This window comes from Tachypleus tridentatus, chromosome 1 (assembly GCF_004210375.1).
Source record: "Tachypleus tridentatus isolate NWPU-2018 chromosome 1, ASM421037v1, whole genome shotgun sequence".
Taxonomy (NCBI): domain Eukaryota; kingdom Metazoa; phylum Arthropoda; class Merostomata; order Xiphosura; family Limulidae; genus Tachypleus; species Tachypleus tridentatus.
In genome coordinates this window covers 39,449,958-39,465,631 of record NC_134825.1, presented here as the reverse complement: position 1 = coordinate 39,465,631, position 15,674 = coordinate 39,449,958, and the positions used below count along the sequence as shown (strand labels likewise).

Genomic DNA, 15,674 nt, shown 5'->3' with positions numbered 1-15,674 from the left:
TATTTAAACATGATGATTCAACTGGATGTTTTACACTGCACATTTGCTCTGTCTATAACTATGTGAAGAACTTGTCAAGACATTTTTCTTGTTTCTTTTGTAGCATTTCTAACACAACAAATTAGTTACCTTTCAGCTACAGTAGTGTAAGACCACAAGGAATTAAAATGTGTATTAATTGTTTTTCTTTACTTTATTCATTTAACCTGTAAAAAGAAAGAAAAAATATTTCAAGCCTGATACTTTAAAATTTTATGAGAAATGTATTACAAGTTTGTTCTTCTAAAGATTATTTTTAAAAATACAAATGGCTTGAAGTGGCTCTCACTATGTGTTATTTCGTACCTAATTCACTGACTTTTTGAGGAACACCATAAATTTCCCCACTTGTATGTCATTCATAGCTGTTGGCTCAGTTCAGCCTACCTCTCTCAACACAGGCTTTGTCAATTTCACTGACTTTCTGATCTCTTTGTACTCATTTAATTGCTTCTAACTTTCAATAGTGTGAATATATCTTTATGAATTTGACAGTCTTTCAGTTAACATTATAATTCTTTCACATGAAAAAAAATCATAATTTTTTATTTTGAATGACACTTAACCCTACATTTGTTATACTAATGCTAGTAATGAACTAATTAATATTTATTTAATTAAATAATGCACCAAAACACATAGACTAATAACATAGAAACAGGAGAGCAAACAATCCTGGACTTTTTATCTAAAAAAAACACCCAAGGAACCAAAACAGGCCCTTCTAGCACTCATGTGAAAGAAAATCCTGAGGCTATGTTTTCTATGGAGATAAAGATGGCAGATGTTGATGACCTGACAGCTGCATCTTCATTCTCTTCTTCCACCTAATCGTCTACCAACACCTTCTTCAATCAAGCACAACACGTGCACTTCCCAAGATAAAAAATAAAAATTAAAGGTTGTGGTAAAATATTTTCAAAATGGTATTTAATATTCTATGATTTTTTTGTGCTAAAAATTGTTTTCTCTTTGAGTCATTGCTTGAAAAATATCACAAATATGTTTTCTGTTGAAAAAAGGAAACTGTTTAAAAGTGTATATGGCTGCTTGAAAATACTTATAAAAATGTTTTTCAAGGAAGTGTTTAATAAATATAAATGCTATTTAAAGGTCCGTGAACTCAGAATTAGTTATAAATATTGTACAATATGTTTTATGTAGTATTGTACATGCACTGTGCATGTACATTATGTATTTTGGTTAGCAAGTGTAAAACACAATGTTTTAAGTTATGGGCCCTATTTAATGCTATATTTCATTTTTTTATAGGAGAAATTACTCTGTGTTGCATAGGGAATGTTTATGTTCTTACAGCCCCTATACCCCCCTCACCCCCATTTCCTTTCATTCTTATGGGGTAAAATTTTTGGTCCCTAACTATGATGTATAACAACTTTTTGTATATTATTTCTTAAACAGTATGAGCAGTTTATATTTATATGACTTTTTTGCTAATTTAATAATTCCAATGTGTGATATATCTGTAATTAAAAATATTTGCTTTAATTTTATTTTATATTTTTGAATACATTCACATATATATACATTTTTGGAAGCAGAGACATTTTGAATGGGATTTTCTTTAACTTCATTAAAGGTGTATTAGATAAATTAGTATCTGACTCTTGATTTTAATGTATTTTTCAGCTTATAGTGTGTAGTACAGTGGATGAACTGCATGAACATCTTGATCCAAGTCAGTTGACAGAAGATCTAGGTGGAACTATTTCCTACAATCATGATGAGTGGATAGAGCAAAGGATGGTGTGTAAATATATTAGTTTTATTATGTAGCAAATAATTGGTTTTGCATTTAAATAAAAACTAATAATTATAGCACAAGAAATTCATCATTTATTCTACACTCTTGTGCTCATTTTGAAAATAAAAACAAAGTTCATAATACTTGTACAACAAACTCATGGAGATATTGTTGCATGTGCAGTACATTATAGTGCAGAAAATCTAGCAGGTGTTAATTTCTTTGTTTTTTGTTGTTGTTTTTTTATGGAAAAGCTTGTCAAATGGGAATGATATTTTTAGATAACCTACAAAAGTAGTCTAATGCAATCAGATTCTTTAAGCAAAATTGCCATATTTAATTTTCTGCCTAATCAAAAACAATATCAATTTATAATGTGGTAATAATGGTTATTCTCTGTTTGTATTTATTATAAAGATGGTAGTCTATTAGACTCTAGCAAAACTTCATCATGGTATATCAGTATTCAAAAATTATTATAAACAATATTTAGGAAGTTTTTTATTTTAACTTTTTTGTTAAAAATAGTTATGTCTTTCTGAATATTTTCTGGTATTGGATTGCATCACAAATAATTTTGTGATCAATGTGATATTCATTTACACTATATCTGTTGGGTGGTTAAATTGTATGCAAATTTGTGAACAACAAAGGAAAACAGATGAGTGTATGAATGAACAAAATTTATTTTCATACAATTGATGAAAACTTTTTATCATGCTGGCCAACTTCTATACTTTCAGTGTATATCTTCTACTGGCTGATGAGGTAGAGAGAGTTTCTCTCTTGTAGAATGGATGAAGAGATAAGGCAAGGAAAAAAAAAAAGAGTATTATGGAGCTATCATACTTTGAGAATGAGAGTGTAGTGCAGTTACCTACATCAAAAATAATTCAAAATAAATTGAGAACCTCCCATCTCATGCTAACTTGAAAAAGTATTTGTGTTACCCTTTGAAATGAGCTTATCTCATTTCATACAGTAGACACAAACAAAGACAGGGTCAGGCTGGTACAAACTTATTTGGCATATCTGTTGCAGTTTGTAGGTATGTAATCAAAAAAACTTGTATTGTCCAATATGATACTTCCATCAGCTCACAAGGTTATCTTTTCCCATTTGGTGTTGCACTCTATATGCAAACTTTTTTACAATGCATGCCACAAGCTTTACCCACCTTCATATAGGGATTAAAGATTCTGTCATGTCTCTTATAAAAATCAGCATGTATCATCTCTCTATCACCAGGAGAGTGCCACCATTACATGACACATGTGACTTCCTGTATGCTCCACTACCTAACCATCACTTCTCTTATGGCAGTGCTTGAGCTCAGACATCTTTCATTTGTTCTAGATCTGCTACAGGGTTTAATTAATACATTACTTCATTTATTTTCAGGAAATTTTCACTTTCATTTTGAAAGCATTTTTGACCCAAGTTTTGTTCAATGTCAAGTATGAATTCCAAAGTTAGCATTACCACTTTGAGTCCTTCTCATTTGTCTGATGCCATACTTTAGGCAACAAGTGCAGGTGACCCATCAGAAGCCTTATTGGCATTTATATGCAAGTAGATTGTCTCCTCCCATTACTTCTCTTTGTCCTGAGCCTTTTGTTCCTGGCCATGCTAATAAGGATTCAGTCATTTGTGTCTCCCTCTCCTGGAGTTTGCCATACCATCACACACCCTGCCTGAGGATTCTATTTGGCCATTATTGACTTTTTTGGATTTTATGTGTAAAGTATATAATGTTTTGTTTATTGCTCCTGTTTTCTATGACTCAAGTATTTTTCTTTTAAATGATCCTTACCCCCAACCTTATTTAGTTTTTCTACATCCCCTGATACTCTGGTTCATGCTGAGCATTTCACAACTAGTTAAGTGACAACATTAATATGCCTTGTACTCCACGGGTTTCGGTTTGATCCATTCTCTCTTATCATAGTGCAGATTGCCCTTATTTGGACCAACAATTGTTGGGTTTGATTCTGCCTGTTTGGGGGGATCAGGTCCTACATCTTTCATTTGTCTAACAGATACCCAGTATTCCTATCTTGTCTTACCATGATGACTCAGTTGTGGTACCTTTCCTTGATCCATCTCCTGTTCAAGGCTCTTCACAGAAACACTTAGGGAGATTTCTTGGGATGTCCTTTCTCTTCTCACTTCCATGTTAGTCTGCCTGTTGTGTTTGGGTCTGACCCTGCAATAGTGGGTTCTTTGTTCCTGGGACATTTTGGGTCATGATGCCATATTGTTGCAAACCAATCTCCCAGCTCCTTATCTACAGGACTTATTAGAACAAGGAACCGGTGTTGGTAATGAGGTATGAACTGTCTTTATGAGTAATATTCCTGCTCTGATAATTGTATACAGTGTACAAGTATTATTTAATAATTACATAGAAGAAATCTTCTTTTAGGTGGTGGAAAAATTCTCAGCTAACTTGCAAGAAATATCTTCAGCTCTCAGAGATATGACACAAAAGTTACAAGAAACTGAGCTGCCTAATGATGTTAGTTCAACTTTAAGTTTATTGAAGAACCAAGAAACAGAATATAAGGAACTAAAAGATGAGTTACGCAGTGCAGCCAGACACGGAGAAACATTGTTGAATTGTATTAGACGGCCATCAAGTGAAACTGCATCTTTAGAAATGTGTCCTGATAAACTCATAAATGTTACAGCAGTAGAAAGGTATATTTAGTTTTGTCTAACTGAAAATATTTCTGATTTTTCAGTATACTTTGTATCTTAGATATTGACCTCTATGGAAAATTAAATACTTGTATTTTATTATCATGCTTTGTTAATTTTTAGGCATTTCTTTTTTTTCTTGTTTAATTTATCTGAATAATAGTGTCGTTTGTTTGTTTTTTCCAAAACTTAATTATAGTTAAGCTTTACTAAACTAGCTAGGCAAGACTTAATTTAGTGATTATTCACAAGAAAGAAAATGTGAATAAATCAGACAGTTGTGTCTATTTCTGATTTTTTTATTTATATTTTCATAGATGATTAAATAACAATTTTTTCTTCAACATTAAAATCATTTCTACAATTACATAACAGTACTGGATTTTTTCACTGATTTTAGAAACAGAAATACATACTTTAATGTTAAAGTATGCATAACTGCTGTGAGAAGGAGTTGAATTCATAATATGATACAGTTTAGATATCACACCATATTTATTATATAGCATACAGTTACTGCAGAAAGTGTTTATACCCCTACCTCGTGAGTGGTTTTTTGCTCATAACTTAAAAAGTATCATGATTAAGATAATGAAAGTATGGTTTATTATAAATATTATGCTAATACACGTCTACATAAATTTTTATGTAAATTGAAAGACGAATTGTTTATAAACAAATAACCAAACATAGGAGGGGCAGAAAGTGTTCGTGCATCTACTTTAATGGTCAGTTGTGTAGTCTTTCAGGTGAATTACTTGGCGCAATATCTCCTCATGGCCCTCCATGATCGTTTGACAGTATTCAACTAGTATTTTCTTCCATTCTTCTTTACAGAAGGCCCCCAACTCTTGCAAGTTTTTTGGATGATGCTGATGAACCCTGGTCTTCAGCTCATGCAAAACATTTTCAATTGGGTTGAGATTGGATGACTACAATGGCCACTTCAGAATGCCTATATGGTTCCTCTGCAACCAGGATTGCACATATTTCGATGTGTGCTTAGGTCATTATTGTGCTAGAAGATCCAACAAAACCCAAGCTGCAAGTTCTGAGCAACATTCTTGATATAAGTGCCTGATATATCAACGTACTCTTCTTTTTTCATGATTCCGTTGACACGGTGAAGGCTGCCTACACCAGAAGAGCTGAAAGAACCCCATAGCATGATCAACTTACCTCCATGTTTAACTGTAGGGACAGTGTTCTTTGGAAAATTTCGTTCAACCTTCTTACAGAAAATATAGCAAACATCATTGTGGCCGAAGAGCTCGATTTTAGTCTCGTATGACCAAAGAATACTCTTCCAATAGGTAAAGGGTTTATCTACACGCTTTCTTGCATACTTCAATCGTGTTTCTAAATGAACAGGCTTTAAATATGGAGTTCTACGAGGACGGCATGCTTTGAACCCAGAAGAGCGTAACATGTTCGTAACTGTAGAGGTGCTTACTTCACCCCCAGTTTCTCTTACCAGTTTCTATATGTCATTACGTGTTAAATGAGGGTTCCTACTAACTTCTCTGAGAACCTTCCTCTTGGTTCTCTCTGGAATTTTGGTGTGGCATCTGGAACGAAGGAGGTTAGCAGTTGATCCTGTAAGCTTAAACTTGGCAATTATGCTTTGAACAGTAGATTTCAGCACATTAAGTTGTGTAGCAATACCGGAAAGAGACACACGAGACTTGTATTTTACAATAATTTGTTTTTTTAAATCACTGGACAGTTGTTTCCTGTTTGCCATGATGACCAAGCAGATAATGACGGAGATGGGGCTAAATTGCCAGAAGTACATTTTTTGCTGGCTAAATTCCAATATTTATGAATCCAGTCTCTAGTTCTGGAATGGTATAATGTAGTTTATTTGCCAAACTAAAAATTTTTATGGGAATATCAGTTTTTTCACAGGTTCTGAAATGTACAAACACTTTCTGCTCCTCCTATTTTTGGTTGTTTGTTTATAAACAGTTTATTTGTCCTTCAGTTTACATAAAAATTTATGTACATGTGTGTTAGTATAATATGTATAATACACTATCCTTTCATTATCCTAATCGTGATACTTTTTAAGTTATGATTAAAAACTACTCACGATGCAGGGGTACGAACACTTTCTGTCGTAACTGTAAAAAACACATCTAAAATCTGATATCTTAGTAAATAAAATCTGCAATATATGTTGTAAACTTTAATGTTAAAGTACACTAACATGGAGTTGAATTTATAATAAATTACAGCTTAGCTCCAGAAACATAATTGATGACTAGGCTTTCACTTTTGGACTGTAGAAGATTATATTATAATACAGTTAATATCCAGATTGTTATTTGATATGGAGTTTAAATGATTAGTGGACAGTTCATTAAATTGTATATTGCCACAACTGTTGAAGCACAATGTCCTAAGCAAAAAATATTTCTAAATTCAATCTGTGCTTTGCTACCACTCACTGCATTCCATTTTTTTTTAAACTTTAATCAGATGCTTAGTATGAGCATCAGAAATTGTTTCATTGTTGAAAGAGATGTTTAACTTTTTTCCAGGCTACTAGTCCAGCTGGATGAAACAGAAAAAGGTTTTGATAATTTTTGGAGTGAACATGAAAATAAATTGAGCCAATTTCTGGAACTTCGGAAGTTTGAACATGAATTTAAAGAGGTGAAGGTTTAAAGTTATAATCTTAGAGTGACCCATTGTTAAGTTAGTAAATGATGACTGATTTCTTAAGAAAACAAAGAAATTCTTTGTAAAAAAAGAAAGTTTTAAGCTACAGCATTAGTCCTGTAAAGGCACCACTATCCATTTTGGTAGTGTGTGTGAAATAAACCTAAACATAAAGAACTGAAAAAAAAATTACTGTTAAAATACTTTTAGTTACAATATAGTTTTATTTGCATGTATGAAAATAAATCCAACAATTTTAGTCAATACATTTTCTTTAAGTGGTGTAGGATGACCAGTTTTAGTTTCTTTGTGTCTGATATTAAAGATTTTTGTTTATTTCAGGAACCTGTCTTTAAATTATAATCAAAACCTCATTTGGCATTTTCTTGTCTTCATCTTATGTTTTTTGTAGTTAAAATTGTACTTGACTCAGTGTAGTAATTTAAATGGAGTAACTTTTTTATATTACTATATGGAAAATATTGATTTAAAAATTTCCAGATTCAAATCTAAAGTCAATTAAGTACTAAAATCACCTGTACAATTAAATTAAAGCATAATTACCTATTTCTTCTAACGTATGTTTAAGTCACTTAAATGTTATGTGCAGGTGAAAAATTACCATTATGTGACTCCAAAGTATGTAGTAAGGGTACAGAGGGGTGGGATTACAGTCTTGAAAAAATAATTATTGTAATAATAAAGTGCATAGCCTGGTGGTTAGGGTACTTGACTCACAATCTTTAAGCTGCAAGTCTGAATCCCTGGTGCTAAACATGCTCATTCTTTCAGTGTTGAGGTTGTTGTAATGTGTCAGTCACTCCCACTATTCATTGATAAAAGAGTAGCCCAAGAAATTGTGGTGAGTAATGTTGACTAGCTGTTTTTTCCACTGCTAAATTAGGGATGGCTTACCTGTAGAGGAGAAAGCCATCTTCAGTTAAAAAAAATCTGCCCATGGATAACTGATGTACTAGAATTAAAGGTGTCTTGTGGTTGTAAGTAGCCTCAGGACTCAAAAGAACAAAAAACATGTGATTTTGATTATGAGACTATATAGAGTGAAGAATCACGTAACTTAGATAGTAAAGCAATGAGTTTCTATAACCTTAGGTCTTTCATAAGGTGAACCTTCCAAAAATTCTCAGGTTATAGTGTTTTATATCTTTATATAAACTGATTTTTTGAATCTGATTGTTTTCCTAACATCTTATATTTCTTTAAAGTTAAACTGAAAGATTTCGACAAGGTAGATAGAAAACTAATGAAAAATAGATCCTTTATTATGTTATGGGTGCAATACTTTCTTCCCTTTTTAAATTCTCTTACTCATATGTTATGAGCTGTCAGAGTGATTTGCACCTCAGAATATGTATTCTTAATTCAATTTAAATATTCTTTATCATGTTGTCTTTGAAGTAAACTAGTCAACATATTTTTAGTTTTAATATTTTTTAATAATTAAGTTTTATATTTTGTAAAATAAAATTTTTAGGGAAGGCTAGAGGAATACTGTTAAACGTGTCAACAGTTTTATGGAATGAAAACCTTATTAGCATTTCTGTACAAACCTCTTTGTGGTGAAACTATGGATACAGGTAGTAATGTTAATGTGTAATAAAAATGTCTTATCTGAGGATGTAGCTTCAAGTAAATGTCACAACCAGTCTTCAAGAATTAACAAGCTTGCCAGAGTCGGGAGATTCTGTCTCACAGATTGACTTTCTGATTGAACAACTAGAGAAGTTTAGGCTACAGACAAAGGTAAGAGTAGTACACAATTAAGTCATTGTAATTAGTATTGCATATCAAGAATGCATTTAACAGTTTATAGAATTAAAGAGAAATAATATTTACCGTTTCACTATGTCAAAAAACATTTGTTGTTCGTACTAGACAGTTCCTTATACATCTATATCATAGTTGATGATACCCATAATGGTAAGATATGATATATTGTTTATGTAAACATACCATATTATTTTGTAACCCTAAAAAGTATTTGTAATGAAAATAATGCAAACTTTTATAATGACCTATTTGATTATTTATGATAAAAAAGTTTTAAGTTTATATTTTAAATTTTAATTACAAAAAATAACATTTTTCAGGTTCAGTAAGATATTTTTTATCCTTTAGCTATTGCCATTGAAAGGCATTATGTCATTTTAAATTATTTGTAGTTTTATATTAAACATCTAAAACATAACTAATAATATAATTTTAATATTGAAATAATAATGACAATTGCATGTCATAACAGTAAAATTATTTTTTAACCACAATAATATTAGTGCTAGAGTTTTGTTTATATATATATATATTTTCATTTTTCAAAATCTTATAATTTCAGAATGATTTTGACAGAATGAAAGAGATTCAGGAAATGGGTAAGAGCCTAATCATGTCCAAACATTATGCCATTGACTGTGTATCACCCAAATGTCTGGAACTGGAGCGAATGTTCAGTGACTTCAAACAGAAACTTGATCAAAGATACCAGCTTCTTCACAAACACAGGGATTTGCAAGAACGAATAGAAAAAGTGTGTTTCACAAATGTTTTCAGTAAATTACAAACTTTATTGTTCTTGTAACAACTACCTTTAAAATATAAAGGTACTTTTTTCTTAATGTTTATTAAATGCATATTTTGACATAATTGTTTCACAGAAGTTTTAAGATTTAGCCTCTTTTCTTTGTTAAGATTAAATGTTAATTAAGATAAAACAATAATTTACGTAATGTTAAATAGAAAATAGGTAGCACTTGGTAGTTTCAGTATACACTTGTACAATTTCTTATAAATGAAGTGCAAACACATTAAATATGTAAACACATTAACTTGATTTCCAGATCCATATATTTAAGAACAAGCTAACTGTGCTGTACTTGTGTTTGAACCATCGTATTTTATAGACAACATTTTTTAATGGAAATCTGGAAATTTAATTTAACAACCAAAATAGTAGTAATTGCTTATATATCAATAGCAATAATCTCTAAAACGATATAAATTTGGAATATTATAGGTAAAACTTCAAGGGCAGATAAAATACAGATTAAAAAAGTGTTGTTTTGATTGTTGCTACCACACCATGAACTACAATATGAAATAACACAGGAGACAACTATATATTATTGATGGTTCTCATGTGGAGCAAACTTTATTGCTGTGGTACAGACTGGGTACAATCAAAGAAATGTAACTCATCATTGCCAAAAATATTTGTTGAAACCAGAATTACCCATTAATACAGCACTTTTGATTGTAATGATGATGTTGTGAATTCAGGAAACAATAAACTTGTCTACATTGATAACTTTCTTATTTACAGTATCCATGAATGAATATTGGATCTGAATTTTAATGAGATACAGGCTAATGTTCTTGTTGAAGTTTTTCATTACCATACTGCTTCATTAAAAAGCCAAATTTGTGCCCATCACAAAGTTCATATTTGTCTGTTACTAAAATAACACTTTAGTCTCTCCCCCACCTTACATATTATGAAATTTTGTTCACAGCTTTTAGATTTGTGTATTGTTTTATCTCATTTAAAATCTTTACAATGCATTTACAATGTTATTTTTATATTTTTATTAAATTTTGTTTTCACGACTAGGCTAACAAATGGTGCACTGAAGGGGTAGATCTCTTAGCCAATCTAGAGATTGAAAAATGTTCATCTCCTGAGTTTGCTCTAGTAGCTCTTGAAGAATTAGACTCATTTCTGAAAAGATCCCAAGAGCTTCAGTTAAGCAGTCCGAGGGAATTCCATAATATATTTAAGGATATGATTACACCAGAGATTAAATCTTTGGTACATCAGGTATGAATATTAACATAAATGTAAAATCTTAAAATTGTCAATAAGGACATAGAAAAAAAACATTTACTTTTGGTCATCAATCTGTAAGCTAACTACCATTATTTAAAAAAAAATACCCAGTGTATATTTTTCTTAACTTCTCAGAGCACAAAATAAATAAAACGTGCTTACTTAATGTTAAATATTATTAGCTATATGCTTATAAAACATTAAAACAAGTACTGTACTTCATATTTATTATTACTGTTAAACATATTCAAACTGAAGTTACCTTATTAAATTGTATGCAAATGTAAGTCAATTCCAAAATAGATAAGTACAGATAGTAAATTATATTATGGTACAACTGTTTTCTTTGATGTAACTCTAAAACATTGTTCCTCATGATATAACAAAAACTTTATTGCTTATGTTAATTAATAAATCTGTAAAAAAGATCACATTGTACAGCTGTAAACTGCATATTTCTGCTGGTAACGATGCATTTTGTTACCTAATATATGTTTATGTATTGTTTTTTTTCACAACTTCTTAGCAATAAATATGTATATATATCAAAAATACTACATCTTGTTTAAAATATATAAATGTTCATACTTCATACATATTTATATAAAAGTTGGTATTTAAACAATAATTACATCAAGAAGCACAATTTCTTTTAGGTTATTCAGAGGATTGAAGATGTTCAGGTGATGTGTGAAACGCAGAAAAATAACCTTCAAAAATTTGTTTCCCGTTCTTCTCGCCCAGTCCAGGCTGTAATACCTGAACCAGCAGTGCCTCTTTCCTTGCCCTCCATTGGTGGTGGTTCTAATATTTTCCAGCGTGGTAGTAAATCTCCAGACAATGAACTACGTTCTTTCAGAAGAGGAAAGACAGGATCTAAGGTAGCTTGCTCAGTATACCATTGAATTGTATTCCTTTTTATTTATTTTTGTTAAAGTAGCAAATCCAATTTCAATATAAATTAGTGTAATTTCCTATTTTACTAAAGAATACATTCATAATGAGCAAATGAAAAAATTGATTTCTTTGTGTGATTATAAATCCATTTTATAACTTGGGGAATTATATTTTCAGTGTTATTATAATTATTACAAAATGATTATTTTATTTAGATTTTGAAATTAATGAATGTTAAAAAAATATGAATTGTTTTTAAATTGTTATAGCTGTTGTAAATATTTCTGTACTTATAGAGTAAAAATAATATAAAAGATTTGTGATTCCTTATATGTTATTGTACCTATCAATTATTGTTTAGCAATACTTGTGTTGAAATGTTTAGTTTACACTCTCTTCAAATGTATTTTTACTTTTGTATCAATGTTTTTCAACAAGTTTACTGTTCATTATATAACAGTGATATTTGTAACTTAATTCTGAAGTAGAATTATTTTATATTTTTTCCCCATTATGAAACTTAATTTTTCAAAAAAATATTTTTTCTACTTGATATTTCTTTCTGTCAGAATTACAACAGTGTTGGCAGTACAATGCAAAATAAAAACATTTTGCATTGACTTTAAATCAAGCTTTTAGTCATTTCTAGGAATGTTCATTTTTATGGGTTTACATCTCTCAAAAGAGAACTTTCACCCATATATCTATAACTTACAATGCTAAGTTTCCCTCGTTGCAAGAACCCATTTTTTTCTCTTGAGTATTAAAACACATTACTCAAACAGTATTACGGTACAAAAGTTACAATTACTGGCTTCATTCCATGTATCATAAAACTTGTACTTTTTTGTAAACTGGTCACTCTCTCATAACTGTGTTTTGAAAGATGTTTGTATATATAAGTTTTGTGCTTTTGTTTTTCTCTCTCTATTTGTAGACTCTTGTTGGTGAAGCTGTAAACAATTTAAAAAACTTTACGAGATTAAATTTTAAGACATTTCTTCAATTTACCTTTTTAATTAGATTAGTAATGAATTTCAAACAGTTTATTATTCAGCATAAATACAGTTCCCTCATTGCATGGTGTATACAGTAGGTTTTATGTGTACAAGCTGTGTACAATCATCCTCTGGTTAACAATTTAAAAATCTTTGGCATCAAAAGTATAAAATGGCAAAAACAGTATTACAAACTTAATTTTTGTTTTAAATATTCTGCCACTAAAAGAAAGAATTATTTTTATATTTATTTCAAATTGTTATGGAGAATTGTTTTTCAGAAATTTGAGAACAATTCTTTATTTACTGCTAAATCTCAAAATTAGAAGTGTCATTACAATTTCAAATAGAAATTATGATGGGAAACTGAAATAATAAAAATCATAACTATTATTAAGAATAAAAGTTTCCCTTTTGTAAGATTAGTCCTATTAATCATATTTAATAATGTTTCTTATGTATTTTTTATCACATATTTCCAGTTACTCTCATGCACTGTAAGTGCTATAAGTTCATGAGGCCTAAGATGTTTTAGATTTATAGCATAATATTTGTTCTTGATTTTTCTTTTAGATGCATATTGAAGTACGGCTAGGAGAATTTAGCAGCATTTTACCCTCATTGCAGGAGAATTGTTCACTAGAACCTCATTCTCCTAGTTCATATAGTCAACAGGATATGAAGAACCACAAAAGAGGGTAGTGTTAATCGTATGTTACAAAGTTTGAAATGATATGAAGTTTTCTGTTTTATTGTAAAGTTAGTAGTATTATTGTTGTTTTGAATTAAGCACAAAGCTACACAATGGGCTATCTATGCTCTGCCCACCACGGGTATCAAAACCTGGATTTTAGTGTTGTAAGTTCGCAGACATACTGCTGAGCCACAGGGGGGGCAAGTTAGTAGTAAAAATAATTTAGAGAATTAAAGGTACTGTTATGTATAAAACCTCATAAACAGAAAAATACCATCAGGCCATCTATGTCTTTTCATTTGTCAAGTATCAAAAGGAATTGGTGTTTCGAAATTGATGAAAGTAGAAATAAATTTTGAAGAAAATATTTAAAAAGCTTGAAAAAAAATCTGTAATTTGTGGTTAGGATCAGTGTCATTGTTAAATAGTTTAAAAATATTATGAAGGACATTAATAAATAAATATAAATAGAGTTTGTAAAGAAACTTAAATATATGTTTAGGAGGTTAGTATATTGTGCCAAAAACAGATTTTAAATATTTATAATGTATTTGTATTGTGTAAGAAAAATGCTGTGTATGTGTTTCAGCCATGTCATGACAGAATTGATTGAAACAGAAAAAACATATGTCTCAGAACTCAACAGTATTATTGAGGTGTGTGTCTTTTTAACATTGTAAAATCTTTTGTAATTTATGGCTGATGTTTAAGAAATTATGGGAACATACAGAATGTAACTTAAATTTGTGTAACATTGTTTTGGAAAGCATCTATTTAATAAACATAAATTACTGGAATGTCACTGTTAAATATTTGAAAAATATAATTGGAATATAAATGTTTGATATGTGTAAAACATCTGCTTAATATTTATAAATTAATGAAATGTCACTATTAAATATTTGAAATATTATTGGAATGTAAATGTTTGATATATGCAAAGCATCTGTTTAATATTTATAAATTAATGGAATGTCACTGTTAAATATTTGAAATATTATTGGAATATAAATTTTTAGTATATGGAAAGCACCTGTCTAATATACATAAATTAATAGAATGTAACTGTTAAATGTTTGAAATATTATTGGAATATAAATTTTTGGTATTATGTTTGTGTGTATAATGAAGTACAAAAGTAAAATATATAAAGTATCAGAACACAACTGATATTTAATTTTACTATTTAGCATTTATGTGTTCTCATTACTGGTACATTTACTGATTTGAGAAAAATCTTGTTTATAGATGAAAGATTAATGCATTGTAATGCTACAGAATATGTTACTAAAAGAGATGTATCTAAAAATAACGCTCCATTTTTCAGAATTATGACTGAGTAATATGAAGAAAAATTTCCTATTAATTAATGGAACTTAAGTTTATAGTAATATTCTGTGAAAACTATAGTTAAAACTTACGGCAAACTCTTATCTTAAAACTTTTCTGGCTATTACTGAAATATTAAGCTGCATGTAAAAGGGAAATAGTTAACCATATTTTAAAACAAAACAATCCCCATACAACTCTGATACAATGGTTGAGTAAAACAGCATCTAACAGACAAAAAAGTAAACCCATTTTTCTGAAGTGACCCACTTATTTTTCAGCACACAGTAGCTATTCGTCTTTCATCTGCATTTGAGATCTTGTGCATGGTAGTAACATATCGCCCACCTAAGAACATGTGTTTGAACCTTAATTATGCTAGTAAATTATGTAATCATCATGCAATAATAATTCTCCATTAATAGGAGGACAACATATTCTTGATGCACAGTAGATCCCCATAAGCAATTGTGCTTGAAATTCATTTTGTTGTTTTCCTTAGCATTATTTTGAATTTATCAAAAGTTAAACTTTGTTCAGTTTAATTAGATTTATGCTTTCTGTATTCTAGTGTTACCTTTTGTTCATTTCATTATATTTAATTTCAAATTAATTTTCAAATTACATCATATTATAATTGCTGCAATAAAAAGATTTATCTGGAGAAGTATTTTCACAACAATTAAGTCTCAAGTGATGATGACTATTTGTTGCTCAAGAGACTTCAGCAATGTTACTAGTATTGCC

The 15,674-nt window shown here is 30.0% G+C and overlaps 1 protein-coding gene across 25 annotated transcripts in view; it reads left to right on the top strand.

Moving 5' to 3' along the window:
* Window positions 1–15,674, top strand: part of LOC143246533 (guanine nucleotide exchange factor DBS-like) — a 121,205-nt gene that overhangs the window by 72,021 nt on the left and 33,510 nt on the right. For all 25 annotated transcript variants that reach the window (XR_013026052.1, XM_076493523.1, XM_076493469.1 and 22 more), the window contains 9 exons: window positions 1,690–1,806; window positions 4,230–4,504; window positions 7,048–7,162; window positions 8,813–8,932; window positions 9,522–9,713; window positions 10,794–11,000; window positions 11,666–11,890; window positions 13,478–13,602; window positions 14,188–14,254. Coding sequence is in view for 24 of the 25 variants with exons in the window: in XM_076493523.1 (XP_076349638.1) it covers window positions 1,690–1,806; window positions 4,230–4,504; window positions 7,048–7,162; window positions 8,813–8,932; window positions 9,522–9,713; window positions 10,794–11,000; window positions 11,666–11,890; window positions 13,478–13,602; window positions 14,188–14,254 (1,443 nt within the window). In the remaining variant the exon portion in view is untranslated. The remainder of the gene's footprint in view (window positions 1–1,689; window positions 1,807–4,229; window positions 4,505–7,047; window positions 7,163–8,812; window positions 8,933–9,521; window positions 9,714–10,793; window positions 11,001–11,665; window positions 11,891–13,477; window positions 13,603–14,187; window positions 14,255–15,674) is intronic.